The sequence below is a fragment of the Physeter macrocephalus genome, chromosome 7, assembly GCF_002837175.3.
Source record: "Physeter macrocephalus isolate SW-GA chromosome 7, ASM283717v5, whole genome shotgun sequence".
NCBI classification, from domain to species: Eukaryota; Metazoa; Chordata; class Mammalia; order Artiodactyla; family Physeteridae; genus Physeter; species Physeter macrocephalus.
Window position 1 is genome coordinate 26057303 of NC_041220.1, and position 23238 is coordinate 26080540.

General features: G+C 35.8%; 1 protein-coding gene across 2 annotated transcripts in view; it reads left to right on the forward strand.

Annotated features, from left to right (window-relative positions):
* Window positions 1-23238, forward strand: part of USP38 (ubiquitin specific peptidase 38) — a 32080-nt gene that overhangs the window by 4074 nt on the left and 4768 nt on the right. The window contains exons 3-9 of one of the 2 annotated variants that reach the window (XM_055085902.1): window positions 5119-5248; window positions 7182-7283; window positions 11886-12044; window positions 14173-14366; window positions 17210-17303; window positions 19902-20008; window positions 21401-22553. In XM_055085902.1, the coding sequence (XP_054941877.1) occupies window positions 5119-5248; window positions 7182-7283; window positions 11886-12044; window positions 14173-14366; window positions 17210-17303; window positions 19902-20008; window positions 21401-22553 (1939 nt within the window). Of the gene's footprint in view, window positions 1-5118; window positions 5249-7181; window positions 7284-11885; window positions 12045-14172; window positions 14367-17209; window positions 17304-19901; window positions 20009-21193; window positions 22554-23238 lie in introns of both variants that reach the window. The other variant, XM_007108165.3, reaches the window with a different exon arrangement.

The window sequence follows — 23238 nt, forward strand, 5'->3', positions numbered from 1 at the left end:
GTTCGTGCCCCGGTCCGGGAGGATCCCACATGCCGCGGAGCGGCTGGGCCCGTGAGCCATGGCCGCTGAGCCTGCGCGTCCGGAGCCTGTGCTCCGCAACGGGAGAGGCCGCAGCAGTGAGAGGCCCGCGTACCGCAAAACAAACGAACAAACAAAAAACACCACACCTCATTGAACAAATGGGTAGAAATATCTATCCTAACAGGCTTCTAGTTGGGGAGGCAGGCAGGCAATATCAGTAACATATTTGAAGAGATGCATCCTGATCTCAGAGATGCTAAAATGTGGAAAGGTACAGTCATTGGTGTTCTAGTTTAGACTGCAGGACTCTTCTTGCCTTAGTGGTACATAAACTAAGTTTTACATCCTAAAACTGATTTTGTTTTAGATTTCATTAAGTATGGTAAGTAAAATAATTTCGTATGTTGGATAGTGATGAGCATTTTTGGAAAAAAAGTAGATAGGAAAGCAAGAAAGCATGGGGAATGGTTTGCAGTTTTAAATAAGATAGATGAGGAAGGCCTTACTGAGAAGGTGACCATGAAGTAAAGATATGAAGGAAATGAGGGTGCAGACCTTGTGGGGATCTAAGGGGAAGAGCATCAATACTGTCTTATAATTTACTAGTTTTTCCTTCAAAGGTACCCATTTATAGAGATTATTCCAGTTATTGAGTTTCTTTATTTCAGTGACTGTATTTTTCTAATTGAGCTTTTCCTATCTTCCTGTTCTTGATTCATATCTGTCTGGGTTTTTTTTAATAATTTTTTTCTATTTTTTTCCTGTGTGCACATATATGTGTGTATGCATAGCACATTTAAATAAAATGTAAGGATTTATTTATTTTTGGCTGTGTCAGGTCTTAGTTGTGCATGGGCTTCTCTCTAGTTGTGGTGTGTGGGGTTCCCCTTCTCTAGTTGTGGCACATGGGCTCTGTAGTTGTGGCACACGGGCTCTCTAGTTGAGGCACATGAGGTCAGTAGTTGTGGTGTGCAGGCTTAGTTGCCCTGCGGCATGTGGGATCTTAGTTCAAGAAAACAGGAACCTGCGTCCCCTGCATTGTAAGGCAGATTCTTTACCACTGGACCACCAGGGAAGTCCCCTAAAATGTAAGGATTTAGAACAGTGGTTTCTGTGCACCTGTTATAAATTACAGTCATAAAGTAGCCTGTAAACTTAAGTATTTATTTTGGGTTCTCAGAAAGCTACATGTATACAATTCTTGCTCTCTAGCATTTAGTCTTTTTTTTTTCCTCTCTTTTTTTTTTTTCTTATAGTTGATTTATAATGTTCTGTATGGCACTCTTAGTCTTAATTTTTTAACCTCTTCAAAACAACCATAGTGTGCAATTTATGAATTTATTTTTAAGATATATTTGGAAATTAATTTTTACCTATGTTTCTATGGAAAGTTGTGATCCAGTTTCCGTTGCATTTCCAATTTATCTGACATGATCCTATTTAACTTATAATATACCTGGAGTAATTATTCTTGTATTGCAAATGTAATTGAAAAGAATAGTAATGTTTACTTTTATCACACTCCCACCTTCTACTCCCCCATACTCTACGCTTCCCCACACATAGCACTTGTCATGCTTTACTGTCATTTTCTGTAATCCAAAGAAATGCAAATGCAGATATTGTACAAGAACCAGATAGTAACATTAAAGTATGAAATAGGCTGGGGTAACTGAAATAATAGGGAATGGGGCACACAAGCATTTTCTAAAAGAGAAAGCTGATCCTCAACTCCAGTTGTCTTGTTATCACAGGGAAATTTGAGTTCAGTGTTGCTAATCTGATTTTTCAAAAGGAGACTGAAATCCAGTTTTTATGTGGAGTTCTCTAATTTTTAAAACATTGGAACAAATAAAACTGAAGGCTGGATCTAGCCCTTAAGCTGCTACCTACAATAAAGTGAAAATTGGCTTTATTCTCTACAAATTAAGATTAAATCTATTTTGTGGCCTTTCATAATATTGCCAATTTTAAGATTTTCAAGTTGCATGTACTATTTTTGGCTATAGAGAGAAATGGTTTCATTTATTCAACAAACTTGAGCTCCGTTTTAATGCAGATCAAAGATTAAAGATTAAAAACGAAACAACAAGATCGCTGTTCTTAAGCCCACAATCTAATGGAGGAAACAAGATTTATTACAACTACAGCTAACTGTTCTTTAAATAGTAAGAAATTAAATCAGCCTATCAGAGTTAAGTGTCCTTAAAATTCATACTGTAACCAGTACATGGTGGATAAGATTACTGTAGTTAACCATAAAAATAACTGATTCTATAGTGCCTTTGTCTTAGAGGATTTGAGCATATGTAAGTCCAATCAAATTGAAGCAAGACTAGAATATAATTAAAGTGTAGCCAAAGGTGTTGCATTATACGCCAGCAGAGCTTAGTTCAGATACCAGTACTACTACTTATTAATTGTGTGACTGTTGAAAATTTCCTAACTTTCCTTATCAGTTTGAGGGCAGAAACCATATTTTACTATTATATTCTTAGCACTTAACACAGTGCCTATTATATAATAGATACTCAAATATTTTTTGAATGAGTGGCTTCTAATTTGTGTTACTTCTGACTTGAAGTATCTTTAGGGTGGTTAGGAGATTGGGTACACATGGGTTAAGTTAAAGACTAGAGGCTTATGAGATAGGAAGCTAGAAATGGAGAGGATGGAGGAAAAGGCTGATTGGGTGATTAGAGATAATGAAAAGCCATGGCCAAGTGGAATTTTCTTCTCTGCCCCCTCAGTCTTTACTAGTACTCCCCTTAGACCTGAGCTAAAGGGAGTTCTGGCCTTGGGCCCTGTGTGCTAGGGAGCCCAACCTGGTTCTACTCTGGAACTTTGCTCCCCACGGGGAAGAGTCCATACTGCCAAAGAGATGTGCTCACATATACTCCTTCTCTAAACCACATGTTTTTTTGTGTATGTATTTACGCTAAAAAAATATATACAATATGTACTCATATGTTTTCCTTTAAACAAACAAAAAAACAGTTTTAAAAAGATTTACCAGCATTTGTTTCTTTTTTAATTCAACAATATCTCAGATCTTTCTATGTTAGATCCCTGTGGATAGATTCATATTGATCTATCTCATCTTTTAAAACTCAACATAATGTTTCATAGTATCAATACCATAGTATATTTAGCCATTTCCTTATGATGGACATTTAGATAATTTGCATTTTTTTCTGTATCATAAGCAGTGCTGCAGTGAATATACTCTTTGTACACAAATGCAAGTGTCTCTACTTTCTACTTCATGTACTTAGAGTGGCCACAGACTTGTGAAAACCAGGCTAACAGTAGTTGAGAGATGTGGAGCAGCTGTTAGGGACTATAATGACTTACAACCATCATTGTTGGCCAGAAAAACAAGAAGGGAGATAAAGTGTGTGCAGGGAGCACAGGGAACATACAGAAAACTTGTAGTAAAATGAGTTTGAACTTTGGAGCCACTCTGTGGCCTCTCCCGTTGCGGAGCACAGGCTCCGGACGCTCAGGCTCAGCGGCCATGGCTCACGGGCCCAGCCGCTCTGCGGCACGTGGGATCTTCCTGGACCGGGGCACGAACCTGCGTCCCCTGCATCGGCAGGCGGACTCTCAACCACTGCGCCACCAGGGAAGCCCTGGAGCCACTCTTAATGTCTGATGGAACATTTTAATCTTAAGAGCAAAAACCTTAATAAAGATAACACTCCAGTGTTAATGTATTGATAGATAGCTTATAACATATCAATATGAAAGTCAGTCCTTTTGACATGTTAGTTGCTCTTTTGGTCACGTGTTTATGTACTTAGTATTTATATTTTACATTTTGTACAAAGTATTTATTGCCACATGTGTAAATATTTGGAAGAAAGACATTCACAGTAGTTCCAGTGTATTAACTCATTTAACCTTCACATCAGTCCTGTAAAATTTACCCATAATCTACAGATAAGGAACTGAGACACAAAGAAGTTAAATAACTTACATAAGTATTTAGGGTTCCCCAGCTAATAAATGGTGAATTGAGATTTTTAAACCATATCATTCTGACTTTAAAAACCTGGTTTGTTTTACTATTTTTTTTTATTATATAGTCCTCCCAATTGGATTACTGGATCAAATAATATGAACATTTGGCCCAGTTGCTTTCCAAAAGAGTCATAGCAGTCTTTTTCATTGTGGTTGATGTTTAACATTAAGGATAGTCTCCATCATACCCCATATTACTTTATTTCCATTAAACAGGATTGGTACTCAAAATGAAAAACACTCATTATTACAAAATGAGGCCATTTCAGTATTTACACATTTGGTGCCCTTTTATCTATTTGAAGTTTTTTTTTGTTGTCTTTGTATGGTAAGATTTTGAAAGGGGGATGAAGAGACCTGTTTCACAATTCAAAATATAGTCTTTTTTAACACTACATTTCATATTTAGACTGTAATCACCAGAAAGGAGAAATTTTTATTCATATCCATATGTTTCAGTTCAGATAGCCATATTTTTGGGTTTTTAATATTTATTTATTGGCTGCATCTGGTCTTAGTTGCGGCACATGGGCTCTTCGTTGCAGTGCACGGGCTTCTCTCTAGTTGTGGTGCAGGCTCGGTAGCTGTGGCGTGTGAGCTCAGTAGTTGCAGCACTCGGGCCTAGTTGCCCCGCGGCATGTGGGATCTTAGTTCCCTAACCAGGGATTGAACCAGTGTCCCCTGCGTTGAAAGATGGGTTCTTAACCACTGTACCACCAGAAAAGTCCCAGACAGCCGTATTTTAACTGTTCTCCTTAGAGTAAATTTGCCTGATAAATTATTGATACCACTATATAGCATGTTTAAAACTTTGCATTTATGCAAAATGATTATCAGAAATTCTTTTTATGCAAATATGTTATATAAGAAACTGTCAGCTTACAAGATTGGAAACTCCTTGAGTTCTAGCACCCATTATAGTCATTTCTACATCTTGAATAGTACTTTTCACAAGCAAGCTCAGTTTACTTGAGTCACAAAGTGAGTGATTATCTAGTATAACTCCTGTTATTCCTAACAATAATGTTAAAGATATTTTCAATGCTGATAGTTTTCTTTTCCTTCAATTTTCAGAATGATTGACTGGCTGTCCTGGCCGTTGGCTCAGCATGTAGACACATGGGTGATTGCACTCCTGAAAGGACTGGCAGCTGTCCAGAAGTTTACTATTTTGATAGATGTTACTTTACTGAAGATAGAACTGGTAAGTGAGAGTGTATAAATCTATTGGAATATATGGACCCATATAATAAGTCTTTTTATCTTTGGGTTGTCCCCTTTAAAGTGTCTAATTTTGAATATGGTCTTGTTTTTGGTTTTCTTTTGAATGGGCTTTAGAAATTTAAAATGCTACTTAAGATTAGGTAATTAAAATTATTTTGCTGTTTACAAATATTTATTATGAAAACACATTCCTCCCGTTATCTCTTGAATCCCAACTAATCAAACTTTTACCACCATTATTCTGCCAAAGCTATCTTTGACACCAGTGCTTTCCAGTGTTGCTTAACTCAGGAGTTATTTCTCAAGCCTTCTCTCGTTGACCTGTTAGTCATTTGACATAGTTGATCACTCCCTCTTGAAACACTTTCCTGCCTTAGTTTCCAGGACATTATACTCTCCTGATTTTTGTCCTAGTTCACTGGCTTCTCAGTCTCCTGTAGTGGATCTTTCTAACTTTGGAGTGCCTTAGAATCACATCTCTGGTTCACTTTCTTCTCAGTCCATGCTTATAGAGACCCATGGCTTTAAATAATGTCTCTAAGTTAATGACTGCCAGGTTTATATTTCTAGTCCATTATTCTCCCATGAACTCCATATTCACTTATCCAACTTAGACAGTTGGATCTCAAGTTCAACTTATCCACAATCTAACCCCTGATTTTTCCCTCCCAGACCTGGTCTTCCCCATCTTAAATGACTGCTTCATCCTTCTACATGCTCAGGCCCAAACCCTTGAAGCTATTCTTGTCTCTTTTCATTCTCTCTCAGCCCATATCTTACAAATCCTGTTGACTCCACCTTTAAAATATATCCCGAATTCTACCACTTTTAACCAGCTACATCACTACCACCCTGGTCCAAAGTAATCATCACCCCTTGCTATATTGATTGCAGTAGCCTTGCAGCTCCTGCCCTTGGTCCTCTTCAGGTGTCACACAAGATCCTACCTGATCTGGCCACTGCTACTTCTCTCATCCGGTCTCCCACTATTATTGCCTCAGTCTCTGTGCTTTACTTACACTGCCCTCATTGTTATATCTCTAGTCCACCAGGGTGGAGGCCTCAGGGCCTTTGCTCTGCTTATTACGCTCTTCTCCCAGTTATCTGTCGGACTTACTCTCATTCCTTTCAGTTTTTTGAAGTCAGGTATCACCTTTATCACGATGCATTTTTTTTTTTTTTTTGCGGTACGCGGGCCTCTCACTGTTGTGGCCTCCCCCGTTGTGGAGCACAGGCTCCGGACGCGCAGGCTCAGCAGCCATGGCTCACGGGCCCAGCCACTTCGCGGCATGTGGGATCCTCCCGGACCGGGGCACGAACCTGTGTCCCCTGCATCGGCAGGCGGACTCTCAACCACTGTGCCACCAGGGAAGCCCACGATGCATTTTTTAAATTCCGTATATAAAATAGCAGATCTTTTTGCCACTCAGCACTCCCTCTTCAACGTACCCTGCTTTCATAGCATTTCTCTCCCATGTTACTTTTGATCGTCTCTACTTACCCTCTAGACAGTAAGCCCTGTAAGATCAGAGATTTCTTTTTTTTTTTAATCTACCATTGTATCTCCAGTACTTAGAATAGTGCCAAGCAGCAGTAGGTGGTCAATAAGTATTTGCTGAATGAATTGAATGAATAAAGGACCAGGGAGCTATCACTTTGTAAACATGGTTTGACAGATTTTTATTTGATCAGGGAGTTTTCAGAGTTAGTTAAGTCATTTTATTCTCTTGATCTCTGTCATATTATTTCCCAACTTTCTCCCTTTCCCAGAATTTAATAACATATGTTATGACAGAACTTCTCAGGAAAGGGGATATTCACACAAATAATTTTTGGCCCTAGGAAAATGATCACTGATTGGATTAATTATTTCCCTACCAACTCTTAAAGTGGATGTCTTGTCTTTTCTGCAGGTTTTTAATCGGCTTTGGTTTCCTCTTGTGAGACCCGGTGCTCTCACAGTTCTTTCTCACATGCTGCTTAGTTTTCAGCATTCTCCAGAGGCGTTCCATTTGGTAAGTTATGACACAAACTTTCTACACTGAAAAGACTTGTTTTAAAATTTCAATTTAATATTGAGTCACATTTGTATTTGTGAAAAGATTGTAGGTTGGTCCTGAATCTAACTGTTTTCATGTAGCTTTATGATTCCTTTTAAAATTGAGATTGTGAGATTTCCTTCTAAAGAATATGTTTTTACAATGTTTTGGGTCTCACCAAAATTGCTCCACTTGCAATCACAACGAGCAATTGAAAGTTAAAAGTTACTCTTGTACATGAGAGATGTCACATGTCAGTGTCACTGTTGGTTGTGTGTTGCACAGGTGAACAGTGTAGGAGAAAAATGGTTTAAAACCACTGACTGCTTTAGAATTTCAGAAGCATGAAACCATAAGTCTTTGTTTTGTTGCCCCAGAATTAGGGCTTTTCATTCTCTTTCAGCCCATATCCTACAAATTCTGTTGATTCCACCTATAAAATATATCCAGAATCCTATCACTTTTAACCAGCTACATCACTGCTTTTGATTTGATTTGATTTTGATTTCTTGATTATCAGTTATTGCAGGTGAAAAATGACAAAATTTTATTTTGGGAACCTGTCCATTTTTCTGTCTAGGGGATCACAGGAAAGCAGTGATGTATGTGGTTGCTTGCTTCCTCCAAGGTCTGATCCTCAGTTTTACAGGACTAGAAACTCATTATCAACACACCCACAATGTTAAAATCTTAGCAATACTGACCCACCACAAATGAATTCAAAGGACGCTGATAAAGTGCAGCATTTCAGTTGTTGATTGTCAGCTAGAAATGTCACTAGCCTCAGAGAATTATATACTCACATAGGCTACTTGGTGCCTCATTTCCAAAATCTTCAGGCTTAATAGAAGTGAACCTTACTAACAAGTAATTACATTATACATTTCTTAGGGTGAGTGATTTCTGCAGTTCATTGCCCTAATTGGTGAGCTTGATCATCAGTTAATAACCTTATATCCATTACACAAACAAAACTCAAACTTGAGCTAATACAGCAGCTATACTAGCAAAATCTTACAAGGGAAAAAAAACAACTATTTTTCTCTGTCTTCAGGCATGATCATGTATAGGCCATTTGAGAAAAGGTTTATTTTCAGAATTTCTGGGAAGGAAATCATCCATTCTAATATTTATTGCTCTCCATACATTCCTTAATCTCTCTGAAAAGTCACTTTTGCTGTACTCTAAACCTATTTCTTTGCTCAATTTTTTAAAAGATAGAAGATATCTCCTTACCATGTATTGCTTTTTTTTTTCCCTGAAAAAAGTAATTGAGGGGCTTCCCTGGTGGTGCAGTGGTTGAGAGTCCACCTGCCGATGCAGGGAACACGGGTTCGTGCCCTGGTCCGGGAAGATCCTACATGCCACGGAGCGGCTGGGCCCGTGAGCCATGGCCGCTGAGCCTGCGCGTCCGGAGCCTGTGCTCCGCAACGGGAGAGGCCACAACAGTGAGAGGCCCTCCTACCACAAAAAAAAAAAAAAAAAAAGTAATTGAAATGGCAAATGGTTGACTTTGAAATATTTGGCTACTGAAATAAGTAAATATTAAATCATTTATTTAAAGAACAGTTAGATCTAAAGTAGAAAATTGTGATCTGGCCTAATAAAGTCTAAAAACAAAGACCTACTAACTCTCTACATTCTGTGTGTAGCCTGACCTGCTACTCAACTAAAATTAACTTGGGCATCTAGTAGTGGATCATGTGGTAGTTAAATCACCTATAACTCTAAATAACTCAGCGAAGGACTCAGGTTTAGGAGTTGCTAAGAATGAACAATAATCTGGAATCACCAGCATCATTATTCATTGTATTATACATTTAGAATATTTTAGAGCAAACTGAGATTGAAATTATAGTGTGTGTTATTATGGACCAAGTTGCTTTTCGTGTGCTTTTTATAAGTGGAAAAAAATTTTTAAACAAAAGAGAAAATATCAAAACTTCTAATTAAATAAGTTATACACATTTTTTCAAATAGTAACTTAAGTTTAATGAGTATCACAATAATGTCTGCAAATATTTAGATTTGCTCATTCAGAAAAAAAATCAACTTTCAGATATTTAGAAGGTAATAACCTGCTTGGATGTCTATCTATATGCTTGTGAAGAACTTAGTCTTATTTCCACGTCAGTAATCATTTTGACCATATAGGATGTAGTAGTAGACAGTTATGTATATTATCTGACTGCAGAGATCCAATCTACACTAGGAAGATTGTACGCTAGCTTTTAGAAGATTTGGTATTTGTAAATTAAACAGTCATTTAAAAAATGCTTTCCTCTTCTCCCATCTCTATCTCTCCTGTCACCTCTGAGGAAACAATAATTTGGATTTCTGACTATTTTAGCAAGAGAGTATGATAGATATGGCTTTATGGAGCAAAATTATAATTCAGATTTGCTTTGAAATGTAGAGATGATAGCAGTAGAGTGAACCATTAGGAACTGGTAGTTTTATGGTCAGATTAATACCTGTGTTGGAGGTAAGATTAAAGAAAGTGGTGCAAAAGCTAAAGTGTGATTTAAGACCTCAAAGTGTAAGAGTAAAACCAGAGACAGCAGAATGAAAATAGCAGTGTTAATTTAAGAATATGATTTTCTTTCTACAGGAAGGAAGGGAGTTGGTTGGGATATAACTATAATTGTTGTCACTGCTGTTTGATGATAAGTCCATAGAGGTATAACTTCACTTTTATCACGAGTTAGCAACCAAAAAAATGTTCTACACTGCTTTTTATTTGGTTCGTTTGGCTACTTTGAAAATAGTCTGAAGAAGGGCAAAGGTGGAAACAGGGAGACCAGTTGGGAGGTTTTGCATGAATTGAGGCAAGAGGCGATTGTCAGTTGCAGTAAGAAAAGTTCTAGAAGGTATATATGGTATATGCCATGACATGTTATATGTTATATGAAGTGATATACAGCAAGCAGTGTCTTTCACTGGACAGTGGGACAGAGACTTTTTCTTTTACTTCATACAAGTTTTGTATTGTTAGATTTTTTTTTTTACAATAAGTGTATAATTCATTTACAACAAAATTAAACTTTTACAGAAAGATAATATAACAATATAGGAAGTTAGTGAAATTACCCGCAATCTCATTACACTACAATTTTTATGTTTTCCATCACAATGTTTTTTTCCCTATATATTTTAACAAGGATGTATTTATATTTGTAATCTATATGCAGTTTTTGTATCCTTCTTTTAAAATTTAACATTACATAATATTTTCCCATGTTGCTACACAGAGAAGTTCTACAAGTAGAAAATAAGAAGATGCTTTTTACATGTGAACTGTAAATATGTAGTATCAGATTATAATTAATAATTAGTTGAGACAAGTATAGCACCGTACTAATGGAATGAGCCATTACTGCAAAATAGAATTTATTTCATTTTGTTAATAACCTCTTAAATATGTGATTGGCTCTGTATTGACTTTTTATTCTAATTTTATAATGAAAGGACATTGTTGTGCTTATTATCAGTATTAATAGTTTTCTACATATTTATGAGCAATGAGCATTTTAGATTTCGCTTTCATTTTTAACCCCAGTTCCTTAAAAATAAGAGAAATTTCTAATTCACTTTAGTTTTAGAACTGTCTCTTCTTTTTGGAGGTGGGGCTTGGGGATTGTTAGCAAGGATAACCATGCTTACATAAGACACCGTCCCTAAAATAGAGGTAGTCCCTTATCTTAGAGGTACTGCTGTAGCCTGAGCTGTAATTTTATTTTTATTTATTTATTTATTTATTATGGCTGTGTCGGGTCTTTGCGCGCAGGCTTTCTCTAGTTGCGGCGAGCGGGGGCTGCTCTTCGTTGCGGTGCGTGGGCTTCTCATTGCGGTGGCTTCTCTTATTGCAGAGCATGGGCTCTAGGCACGCGAGCTTCAGTAGTTGTGGCTTATGGGCTCTAGAAAGCAGGCTCAGTAGTTGTGGCACCCGGCCTTAGTTGCTCCGCAGCATGCAGGATCTTCCTGGACCAGGGCTTGAACCTGTGTCCCCTGCATTGGCAGGAGGATTCTTATCCACTGCGCCACCAGGAAAGTCTGATCCTGTAATTTTAGTTACATGCATAAATTATCTTGAAGGTTTTTTGAAGTAGACTTTAATGTGCACACTCCTGTATAATTCTTTCAAGTGAAAAATCTAAAATTCACACTAGATGGAGCTCTTAAGCTAATTCTGGGTTTATCTTTTAAAACTTTCTCCCTATTGAACAGTCTGGTAAATAAAATAGCCCTAACATTTTTCACCTTAAGCCATTTTTTAGAATGGCGGCAGTGCCTAAGCCTCCTATTTTGTACCTTAATTTGTTTGTACCTTAGTTTTAGATGGAGTATAAGAATGAGGAGAGGGGTCTTATGTAGAATTACAATTATATGTGATTTAAACCTAGATTTACCTTGATATTCTGGAAATGTTTAGCTTCATAACATTTTTAGAAAAAGGCAGTGACTAAACATACAGAAAAGTATTTGCTGATCGTGTAACATTTGCATTCCATTTGTAGGCTAGAGGATTTGTTGACAATTTGTATAAATAGAGGAATGTTTGTCTTCTTTTTTGTTCAGATTGTTCCTCATGTAGTTAATTTGGTTCACTCCTTCAAAAGTGATGGTCTGCCTTCCAGTACAACCTTCCTAGTGCAATTAACAGAACTGATACACTGTATGATGTATCATTATTCTGGATTTCCAGATCTCTACGAACCTATCCTGGAAGCAATAAAGGTATGATAATAGTTGCACCAGTATTTGCGGAGCTGCAGCCCATGATGTGATAGATGAATGCGGTGAAACATTCCTATAAGCAGCTATTCATTTTACTATTTTATGGAAATATGCCTTTTATATGTAATAAAATATGCAATTGGAATCAAGGTTCATTAATTTTTAGGGAGTAATCTCTTGTTTACTATAACTAATCTAAATTAATAACCATATTTCTTCAGTTCTACAGTGCCAACAATGATAAGGTGTCCCTGTAAATTTGTAATACCTTTGGGGGAGATTTGATTTTTAAAATGCTACATTAAGTTAATACATACATCAGAGTTGCATCCCAATATCAGAAATGTTAAAATGTGTAAGATACGTCTTAGAATCAAGGAAAGACAGTTTAATAAAATATTTGACTTACATTTCCTTTGTTTTTTATTTCATTTTTGCTATGGATTGTTCATGAATGTCCATATTTCACAGAATCTTTACTTGAATTATTTGTGAACTTACTGGTTTTCAACTTTGTATAGATAACTGGATCTAAAAAGCGTTGATTCTGTTTGTCTTGAAAAATGGGTCACAATAAGCACACTTTCCTCTTAGTAGATTTATTGCGTGATCAGGGTAGAGCAAAAGAATTGAAGAACTTGCCTCAGCAAGGTGTATTCAGAAGTTATTAGAAATCATTTCTATTAACAGTGTTCCTTTTTGAGATCTGAAATAAAATATAAGGTCTTATTATCTTTACTTCTTATGTATCTGAAGTGAATTCAGAACGTGCTCTTTTTACTGTAGAGTTAGCTAAATCAAACTGAGCCCAGAACAAGACTGTTCAGCAATTACTGTGTACTACTGGTATGACAGTTTGACACTTCAGAAGTAAATGTCTTTATGTATAAAAGGGTATTTTTGTTTGTTTTTTTTGTTTTCTTTTTTTACTTTTTTTTTTGAATTTTAGAATTTTATTTTTTTACACAGCAGGTTCTTATTAGTTATCCATTCCATACATATTAGTGTATACATGTCAATCCCAGTCTCCCAGTTCATCCCACCACCACCACCCGCCGCCACTTTCCCCTCTTGGTATTCATACATTTGTTCTCTACATCTGTGTCTCTATTTCTGCCGTGCAAACTGGTTTTTGTCATGGATTTGATAGTAATGTTAATCTTTCTGCAGTGTTGCTGTGTCCATAGATGAAAGCTATTGCTGTTGTTAAATGTCATTATTCACTGCTGAATGTTGAAAATTCTGATAACTGAAATAGGCTCAGAAGAATCAAGGATCTCCCTCTTAAACCAAGGGAAGCACTTTCCATTAGCTGTCAACAACAACAACAACAGCAAAATCAAATCCAAAGATTAAAATTCCTTCAGAAAATGTTTTCTGAGGTCTAAGTACCTTCGATGGTAATAGTCCAAAAAAGCCTGAATGATTTTACCAACTTTCCTTATTCTCCAGTGCTCTACTCATGCTTGAAGGCACTTACACTTAAAATTTTATCTCATATGTCACAAAGCAGGGAAGAAACTGTATCCTGTAATAATTTTTCTATATGGTTAAACATGAGATTGTTTTATTTCTTAAGGTCAGAGGTCATTGTGCTTAGATGCTTTCATTTTTCATTCCTTGTTTACTTTGAGCTTTTATTTCTAAGGGTTAATACTGGGTAAATATTAGTATTGAAGGAAAAGGAGTTATTATTTTCACCACAAAATTTGAAAGCAAATTGTTTGTTAAGCTTATTCAGTTGTGTACTAATTTAAGTCCTCATTCTGCTGCCTTTGAATAGCACTGCAATATACTCTCTGATGTCAGAGGTTTATTTTGAAAACATTTTGCTGGCAAATAGGAAATATAAATAGTTCAAATGTGACTTGAATTCCTGGTTCTTGAGTATTACTCAGCTTGATAAACTCTACCTTAGGAGATACTTATTCATTTTAGGAGACAATTATTTTTGCCATGTAGTGTAATTTGATTTTCTGGTGACTGCTCAGGTATTATCAGTGATTTGCAAACTAAGTGGGAGAAAATAAAGGTTAAATGTCAGTGGAAGAATCTTCTTTATGGTGTTAACTTAATAACAAAAAATAGTTTATATTTTTATACTACATTTCCTCTTTATGATCTACAGGATTTTCCTAAGCCCAGTGAAGAGAAGATTAAACTGATTCTCAGTCAAAGTGCCTGGACTTCTCAATCCAATTCTTTGGCATCTTGCTTGTCTAGACTTTCTGGAAAATCTGAAACTGGGAAAACTGGTCTTATTAATCTAGGGAATACATGTTATATGAACAGTGTTATACAAGCATTGTTTATGGCCACAGAGTAAGTTTAAATTTGAGCTTTTTTGTTTGTCTGTTTTCATTTTAACTGTAGAAATTGATGCATGTTGATGAAATGTTAATGGTGGGATTATCTTCACATTATTTCCTATATATGGCAGAAGTATTCATATTTTCATATAATTACCTTATTCAGAAATGAATTGCTTTTACTGCTCAGGAACTTTTAAAATGTTAACTTATATAAATTCTACTTCATGTATATATTATATATTGCATTTAGAGTCTTTTGAATTACTCTGAGTTGATATTTATTAATGTAACAGAGGGATTGATTGAGCTTATTTCAGAATTTAAGGGTCCTCAAGTACTAATTTGTTATTATCCTGTTTTTTTTAACCTGTATATCTCTTAAGGTGGTCATGTTTTTTCTGCTTATAGATATTTTGCTGTTTTATCAGATCAATAACTCCTTTGTTGCTGTTAAGGAAATTCAAGCTCTGCTTCCCACCCCAAGTTGATAGATACTGAACAACTGTATAAACAGACATGTTTCTTTGCCGTCTTACAGATTTACTTTCAAATTCATTTTCTTTTGCAGCCAAGTAAATAGGAAATCAGAGGTTGTTAGCTATGTGAATACCATCTGTAAAGGTACAAAAGTAATGATAAACTTTTTCTGAAGGCAAAAGCATGGTTGAGTTTTTCTCTTTTGTACCAATAGATTATTCATGGGACTTGACCAAAGATGTTTACAAATTGAGTTCTAAACCTTTGTAGGTTTTTATGCCTACCTAGAGGAATCATAAACTGAAAGATAAAGAGTTTAGCTTTATTTTCTTTCCTGGCCTCAGAATATACTGTCAACACTAAAGTGTTTTTCATTTGGTCTAGTGTTTTCTTTTGTCTTTTGGTTTGTTTGTATTTGGGATTTTTTTTTTTTTAAAGAAAATGTATACTCTTAGACACAAGTGATACTAGGCATAAAGCTAAAGTAATCCATGTCTTACCACCAGAGGTCATCTAACAGCCGTCTCATTTTACAGATGATAGAGAAAGCAGAGATCCAAAGCAGTTATAACTGGCAACCACAATTCAAAGAGCACATCTTATTGTACAGTGGCCAATACTATCCCTCTCACTGTTGTGGCCTCTCCCGTTGCGGAGCACAGGCTCCGGAAGCGCAGGCTCAGTGGCCATGGCTCACAAGCCTAGCCGCTCCGCGGCATGTGGGATCTTCCCGGACCGGGGCACGAACCCGTGTCCCCTGCATCGGCAGGCAGACTCTCAACCACTGCGCCACCAGGGAAGCTCCAGACAGGATATTTTATTTCTTTGGTGATATGTAAATTCTTTGTGGTTTTAAAAAAATAAATCTAGAAGTACATAAAATAAAAATCAGACATTCCCATCCCCAGGGTAATTTGTTAACAGTTTTGCTTGTATTGTTCCAAACCTATTTTTTGTACAGAGATAAGATTTATCTAGTACAACAAAAAAGAATTGTTTTTTTAAAAATATGTTTATAAAGGATCCTATTTATATATTCTTTTCCAGCCACTTGTTTTTTTTTCTTTTAATGATTTGTGTTGGAAAGAGTCCCACATTAGTGCAAATGACAGAACTGTGTCAGAGTAAATAGGTGTACCGTGATTTATTTAATCATATTACTACTGATGAATATTAGATTGTTTTGCTTATAATTAATATCTTTCTGCCCATATGCAGTTATAGAGAATATTCTTTGAATAGGGTGTGCCAAATTGCTTCCAAAAAGGTTATAGCATTTGAACTTGCATACTAATACATGATTGTACCTATGACCCCATGCCTTTAGCAGTACTTGATATAATCAGTCTTTAAAAATTTTTCCAATCTGGAGGAAAATGTGTATTGCTGGCCATTACAGAGTTTTTCCCTCTCTAGTTTTCTTTGTTCATTTGTGTTTCTTTTTTTTTTTTTTTAACATCTTTATTGGAGTATAATTGCTTTACAATGGTGTGTTAGTTTCTGCTTTACAACAAAGTGACTCAGTTATACATATACATATGTTCCCCTATCTCTTCCCTGTTTTATCTCCCTCCCACCCTCCCTATCCCACCCCTCTAGGTGGTCACAAACCACCTAGCTGATCTCCCTGTGCTATGCAGCTGCTTCCCACTAGCTATCCACCCTACGTTTGGTAGTGTATATATGTCCATGCCACTCTCTCACTTTGTCACATCTTTGCAATTTTTTTATTTTATGTAGTCAAATCTGCTATTTATCATTTATAGTGTCTGAATTTTAGGAAGCCTTCCCCTCTAAACTCCTTCCCCACCTTTTTTTTTCTTTTAAATACTTCAGTAGTTTTGTATTTTACATTTAGCTCATTACTCCTCTGTGGCATTTGTGATGATGTGAAATCTTAATCTAATTCCGTTTTTTTCCAAATGGATACCCATTTGTTCCTATACTGTTTTTTGTATAGCTTCTTCTTTTCCCATCTGGCACTAGTACCACACTCTTTAAAGCAGTCTAACTTCATAGTAGTTTTGATGACGGCATATTTTTTTTATTTCATGCAGATTTGAAAGAATTCAAAAGTTGTTTACTTAAGTTATTAGTTAATAGCTTAATCTATTTCTACTTGCTAATCCAGAAGATAGGAATAATATGTGACTGCACATGGCCATTGCCAGGCCACGTAGTAAGAGTTCAATTACCGTCATTCTCTTCCTCTTCACTACATTGTAGGCAGTGACTTTGCCAGGTAAAGGGCCTTCAGGTAAGTGAAATTTTACTTTGAGGATAATAAGTTCTTGAACTAACTTCCCTTTAGCTTTTAAAAAAATGCATCGTGTGTATACATGTATACAAAAATCATTATATTTTATTATCTTTCAGTTTCAGGAGACAAGTATTATCTTTAAATCTAAATGGGTGCAATTCATTAATGAAAAAATTACAGCATCTTTTTGCCTTTTTGGCTCATACACAGGTGAGTGTGTGTGTAGTGTGTATATGTTAATTGCATTGAAAATCTTCTTTAAACTTCACATTATACCAAACTTGGTGAACCTTTTTAACTGATGAAATAATATATATCCTCCCAGCACTACAAATCCACATAGAAATCTAAAAAGATACTGCCTAAAATCAGGATATGCTCTAAGTTTTTATTTCTCCCTTCTGCTTTACATTCTTGTAGATGAATATTTTAGTGACTTATTATACTGATTATTATAGATCTGATTTTCTGTCCAAAAATTAAGCTCCTTCATGAAGAAGTCGTTAAAAATGAATCTTTAATATTAAGTTTATAGATACTAATGGGTAGATCTTCACAGTAATGAACAATTAAAATAATTTTGTGGCATCTTGGGTTCTTTTTTATCCCATTTCTAACATATGTACCCTTTAATTATGACTAAACTTCTAAGCTCTAGAACTTAATGGATAAACTGTTTCCCTGTTAAGTTCTAGAGCTTAAAATTTTGTGATGATCATTTATGTCCACAGATTAATCCAAGGAAATGAGTTTATGCTAATGGCAAGAACATCACATAGTAAACAGACATTTATTGAGAGACACAATATGCAGTCTGATAAGCATTCAAAAAGGAATACTTATGCTCGAGGAACTTTAAGTTTTGAGTAATACATATGAATAATATATATCATTTATAAATAATACATATGATTTTCTGGTTATATTCTGATTGTCTTAGTTTCACAGAGGTCTAAAGGAGTAGGTAGTTACAGCCAGAAGAGAAGATAGATTCAGAATCGGTAGAATTGAGTTGATAGGAATGGTTTGTTTCCAGTCTACAAGCTGAGAAATATCTCAAGTATAACTTCTTAAATGGAAAGAATCAAGACAAGATTGACATATGAGATGATTAGTGATGCCTATGAGATACTCAAAGGATCATTTATACTATTCTCTATCTGGGGGAAATATGTTTATAAATTAAATTTAACATCTCAGGACCAAGGGAGATGAAATCTCCTCCCTGCAACTCCCAAACATTGTTTTCTAGTAAATGGATTTATGCACTTGCTTTATCACTAGTCTGTATTTACTGTATACTGTATAGAGTCGGCCCTTAAACATCACAGGTCTGAACTGCAGGGGTCCACTTACACATGGATTTTTTCAATAAATATGTACTGTAGTACTACATAATCCATGGTGGTTTGAGTCAGCAGATATGGAACCACAGATACGTGAACAGATACACAGTATATCTTTACAGTATAAATTTTCAGTATACTGTAAAGTTTTTGACTAAGCAGAGGATCGGTACCCCAACCCCTATGTTGTTCAGTGGTCAGCTGTATAATATATATGTATGTGTGTATCTCTGCGTATACATGTAGATATAAATACATTATATATACTATATTAACTTATTAAGTCAGAGCTATTGAGAAAAAATTTTAGGAGGCTTCCGAACTCCCAACAAAAGATGAAAGGAATTAACGAGGGAACCTAATTAAAGTTCTGTCATAGTTGAGACCCTATCTGATAGCAGCCTGACAAGGACTGTTTTAGGTAGATTTTCCCTATATAATTAAAAAGGCTTTTCTTCTTATAATTAATAAAACTAACATTTATTGAGCATTTAAATTTGTCTAGCTCCTGTGCTAAGTGGTTTACATATATAATCTCTTAATCCTCAAAATCAATCTCTGAGGTAATAAGGTAGCATACCCATTTTACAGGTGAAGAAATGGGACTTACATTACTTGCTTTCATGGTCATGCAAACAAACAGCAAGATTGGAATGTAAACCAAATGATTCTGGAACCCATGTTCAACCAGTCCACCAAATTCCTTTCCTTCAAAATGCCATAAACACTCCTATTTTGATAAAAAATTTCCTTAACTGAGAACTCTTTCATATACCACAAATAAATTATAAATTTTCAAGTTATAATCACAACTCTTCAGATGCCTTTTTCAGTTCTTTTTTTTTGTCATGGCAAAATCTAGGATTTCAACCTAGCTTGCTCTAAAGTCCACTAGCAACCACTTCACTAAACTGCCTCTGTACTGAAAAAAAAAGAAAGTCAGCAACCAGTGAAAAGTCCCTAACCAGTGTGTTCATATTCTGTACATTTATGACGTGTACCCAGTCAAGGAAATTTTCACCTAAAATAAGTACGCATGGCTCTGTAGAGTATGCCCCTTATTATTTTAGCCAGGATATATATTCACTAACATTTTTTTCAGATTTGATTTTTTTTTTAATTGTGGACTCAAGCACATAGAGGGTAATGCCAGGAGCATTATATTAATTTAAAGAGACTTGGGTTCTGATATAATCCCCTCTGCCATTAATTTAGCTATATGACCTTGGGCAAGTCACATAGTTTCTCTAGATCTTAATTCTCATTTGCAGAATAAGAAGTTATGACTGAAAGTTACCTAAATTTATTTCTAACTAATTTTATGTGCCCCCATGTTTGGCACTTTGTGGTAAAGGTTAAGCCAGTGTAATTTTAGTAATCTTTATTAAGCATTATATATTAAGATTTCAGTTATTTGGTTCATGGTGTGAGAATCACTCCCTTGTGTTTTCTCTATCAAAAGAGAGAAGCATATGCACCTCGGATATTCTTTGAGGCTTCCAGACCTCCATGGTTTACCCCCAGATCACAACAAGACTGTTCTGAATACCTCAGGTTTCTACTAGACAGGTAAAAAGTATTTCTAAAGCTATGATTTGAATTATGTTCTTTCATAACAGATTATTTCTACAAAACATTGTTTTTACCTTTAAAGACATATTTCAACTGTTAATCCCTAAAATACCTTGCATTTATTGTATTTTTTAAAGTGTTCTTTTGTTTTCAATTTGGTTTCTTTTTTTAATTTTCTTACTTTAGACCAGCTGTGCTCAAAATGTGGTACAAGGACCCCTAGGGGTTCCCAAAACACTTTCAGGGCTCTTCCCGTTTTGAACTGCATATCTGTGTATATGTAGTTGAGGCCAGATTTTCTTTATACTTCATCCAGAACAACATATCACGATAGATTGAATGTAGGGCAGATATGAGGATCCAGCCTGTCTTCTATTAAGCCAGATACTTGAAGTATTGGCAAAATGTTAAACAGTGCCATTCTTCTAAGTTTTTTGGGGTTTAGAAAATATAACTATTTTTTATTTTAAAAATGTTATTTATATTAACATGTAATGAGTTTATTATTGTTTTTAAATGTATTATTACTTTTATTCTCAATTTTTGAATACAGTAAATATTAATAGGTATAACCACATAAATGAAAGCTCTTGGGTTCCTCAATTTTTTTTAAAGAGTATAAAGGCATCCTGAGACCAAAAAAAAGTTAATAACTGCTCTTTAAACCAGTTCATAATTCAGTAGGTTTGGTAAATTTTATTGTCTTCTTACCACTTAGTTAATAAAGCCTATTATCTTCCTGTATTTCCCTGTCTTTGCCTCCCTTCTGTTATGTGAATGACTAGTAAAGTTAGTTGAACTCAACCTTCCTTCCATTCAGCAAGGATATGTTGAGTGGTTTCTTTGTGCCAGGCTTTCTGTGAGGTGTCAGGCAAACAAAGATATATTAGACAGTTAGTGGACATATATAATTAACTATAATAAGTGCTATAAAATAGCAGTATGAAGAAAGTGTAATGAGAATATAGGGTAGGAACAGTTCCTAACTTCTCTTCTGATCTACCTTCTCAAACTGTTCAATATTCCTCTTGATTAAAGGAGGAGAAACTTGATTTTTTTTTTAGTTAAGCATTATATTTGATAAGAATAATTTGACTATTTATATAGGCAACCAATATTTTAAAGTAGAAATGACATTTAAATTTAAGCAAAGTAGCTATATAATGATATACTCTTCTACAGGCTCCATGAAGAAGAAAAGATCTTGAAAGTTCAGTCCTCACACAAGCTTTCTGAAAGTCTGGGGTGCAGTGAAACTTCTTTACAAGAAGTAGCCAATAAGGCAGCTGTACTAACAGAGACCCCTTGCACAAGTGATAGTGAGAAGACATTAATCGAAAAAATGTTTGGAGGAAAACTACAAACTCACATATGTTGTTTGAACTGCAGGAGTACCTCACAAAAAGTGGAAGCCTTTACAGATCTTTCACTTGCCTTTTGTCCTTCCTCTTCTATGGAAAACTTGTCTTTTCAAGATCCAGCATCATCACCCAGTACACAAGATGGTGGTCTAATGCAGGCTACTGTACCTGGTCCTTCAAAAGAACCACGAGTCTGTAATCCCTCAACAGCTGCCTTTGCCTGTTACTCAGCTGTGAATGAAAGAATGGTGGACACTCCTGATGAGTTTCGTTGTAGTGAAGACACTTCTGTCCCTAATGACTCTAGCAAGATGCTTGTTAATAAAGATGTACCTCAGAAACTAGGAGGTGAAACCACATCTTCAGTAACTGACTTACTAAATTATTTTTTGGCTCCAGAGATTCTTACTGGTGACAACCAATATTATTGTGAAAACTGTGCCTCTCTGCAGAATGCCGAGAAAACTATGCAAATCACGGAGGAACCTGAATACCTTATTCTTACTCTCCTAAGATTTTCATATGATCAGAAGTATCATGTGAGAAGAAAAATCCTAGACAATGTGTCACTGCCACTGGTTTTGGAGTTGCCAGTTAAAAGAACTACTTCTTTCTCTTCGTTGTCAGAAAGTTGGTCTCTAGATGTTGACTTCACTGATATTAGTGAGAATCTAGCTAAAAAATTAAAGCCTTCTGGGACTGAAGAATCTTGCTCCCCAAAATTGGTGCCCTATCTATTGAGTTCTGTTGTCGTTCACTCTGGTGTATCCTCTGAAAGCGGGCATTACTATTCTTATGCCAGAAACATCACAGGTACAGAGTCCTCATACCAGATGTGCCACCAGCCCGAAACTCTGGCATTAGCCTCCTCCCAGAGTCATTTACTAGGGAGAGATAGTCCCAGTGCAGTTATTGAACAGGATTTGGAAAATAAGGAAATGTCAAAAGAATGGTTTTTATTTAATGACAGCAGAGTGACGTTTACTTCATTTCAGTCAGTCCAGAAAATTACGAGTAGGTTTCCCAAGGACACAGCTTATGTGCTGTTGTATAAAAAACAGAATAGCACTAATGGTTTAAGTGGGAATAATTCAACCACTGGACTCTGGGTAAATGGAGATCCACCTCTACAGAAAGAACTAATGGATGCTATAACAAAAGACAATAAACTATATTTACAGGTAAGTTGGAAATATAAGCTTCATCATTTGTGGAAAATATTTAAACAATTGACAGGTGGTTAAATGAGTGCCTTAATTTTGAAATCCAACTTCTGCATTTTCAAGGAATTTACAAAGTGGTGATTTTGAAATTTGAATCTGGGTTTATATGAAATGGGTTCAACCTATATAGCTAAATTTTCTTTCTAATGTTACAAATTAGTTATGAAAAGTCACAAGTAGATGCAGTATAGAAGCCCTTGTTTGGTTTTTTTTGTTTGTTTTAACATCTTTATTGCAGTATAATTGCTTTACAATAGTGTGTTAATTTCTGCTTTCTAACAGAGTGAATCAGTTATACATATACATATGTTCCCATATCTCTTCCCTCTTGTGTCTCCCTCCCTCCCACCTGCCCTATCCCACTGCTCTAGGTCACAAACCACCGAACTGATCTCCCTGTACTATGCGGCGGCTTGCCACTAGCTATTTTACGTTTGGTAGTGTATATATGTCCATGCCACTCTCTCACTTTGTCACAGCTTACCCTTCCCCCTCCCCATATCCTCAAGTCCATTCTCTAGTAGGTCTGTGTCTTTATTCCCGTCTTACCCCTAGGTTCTTCATGACCTTTTTTTTTCCTTAGATTCCATATATATGTGTTAGTATATGGTATTTGTTTTTCTCTTTCTGACTTACTTCACTC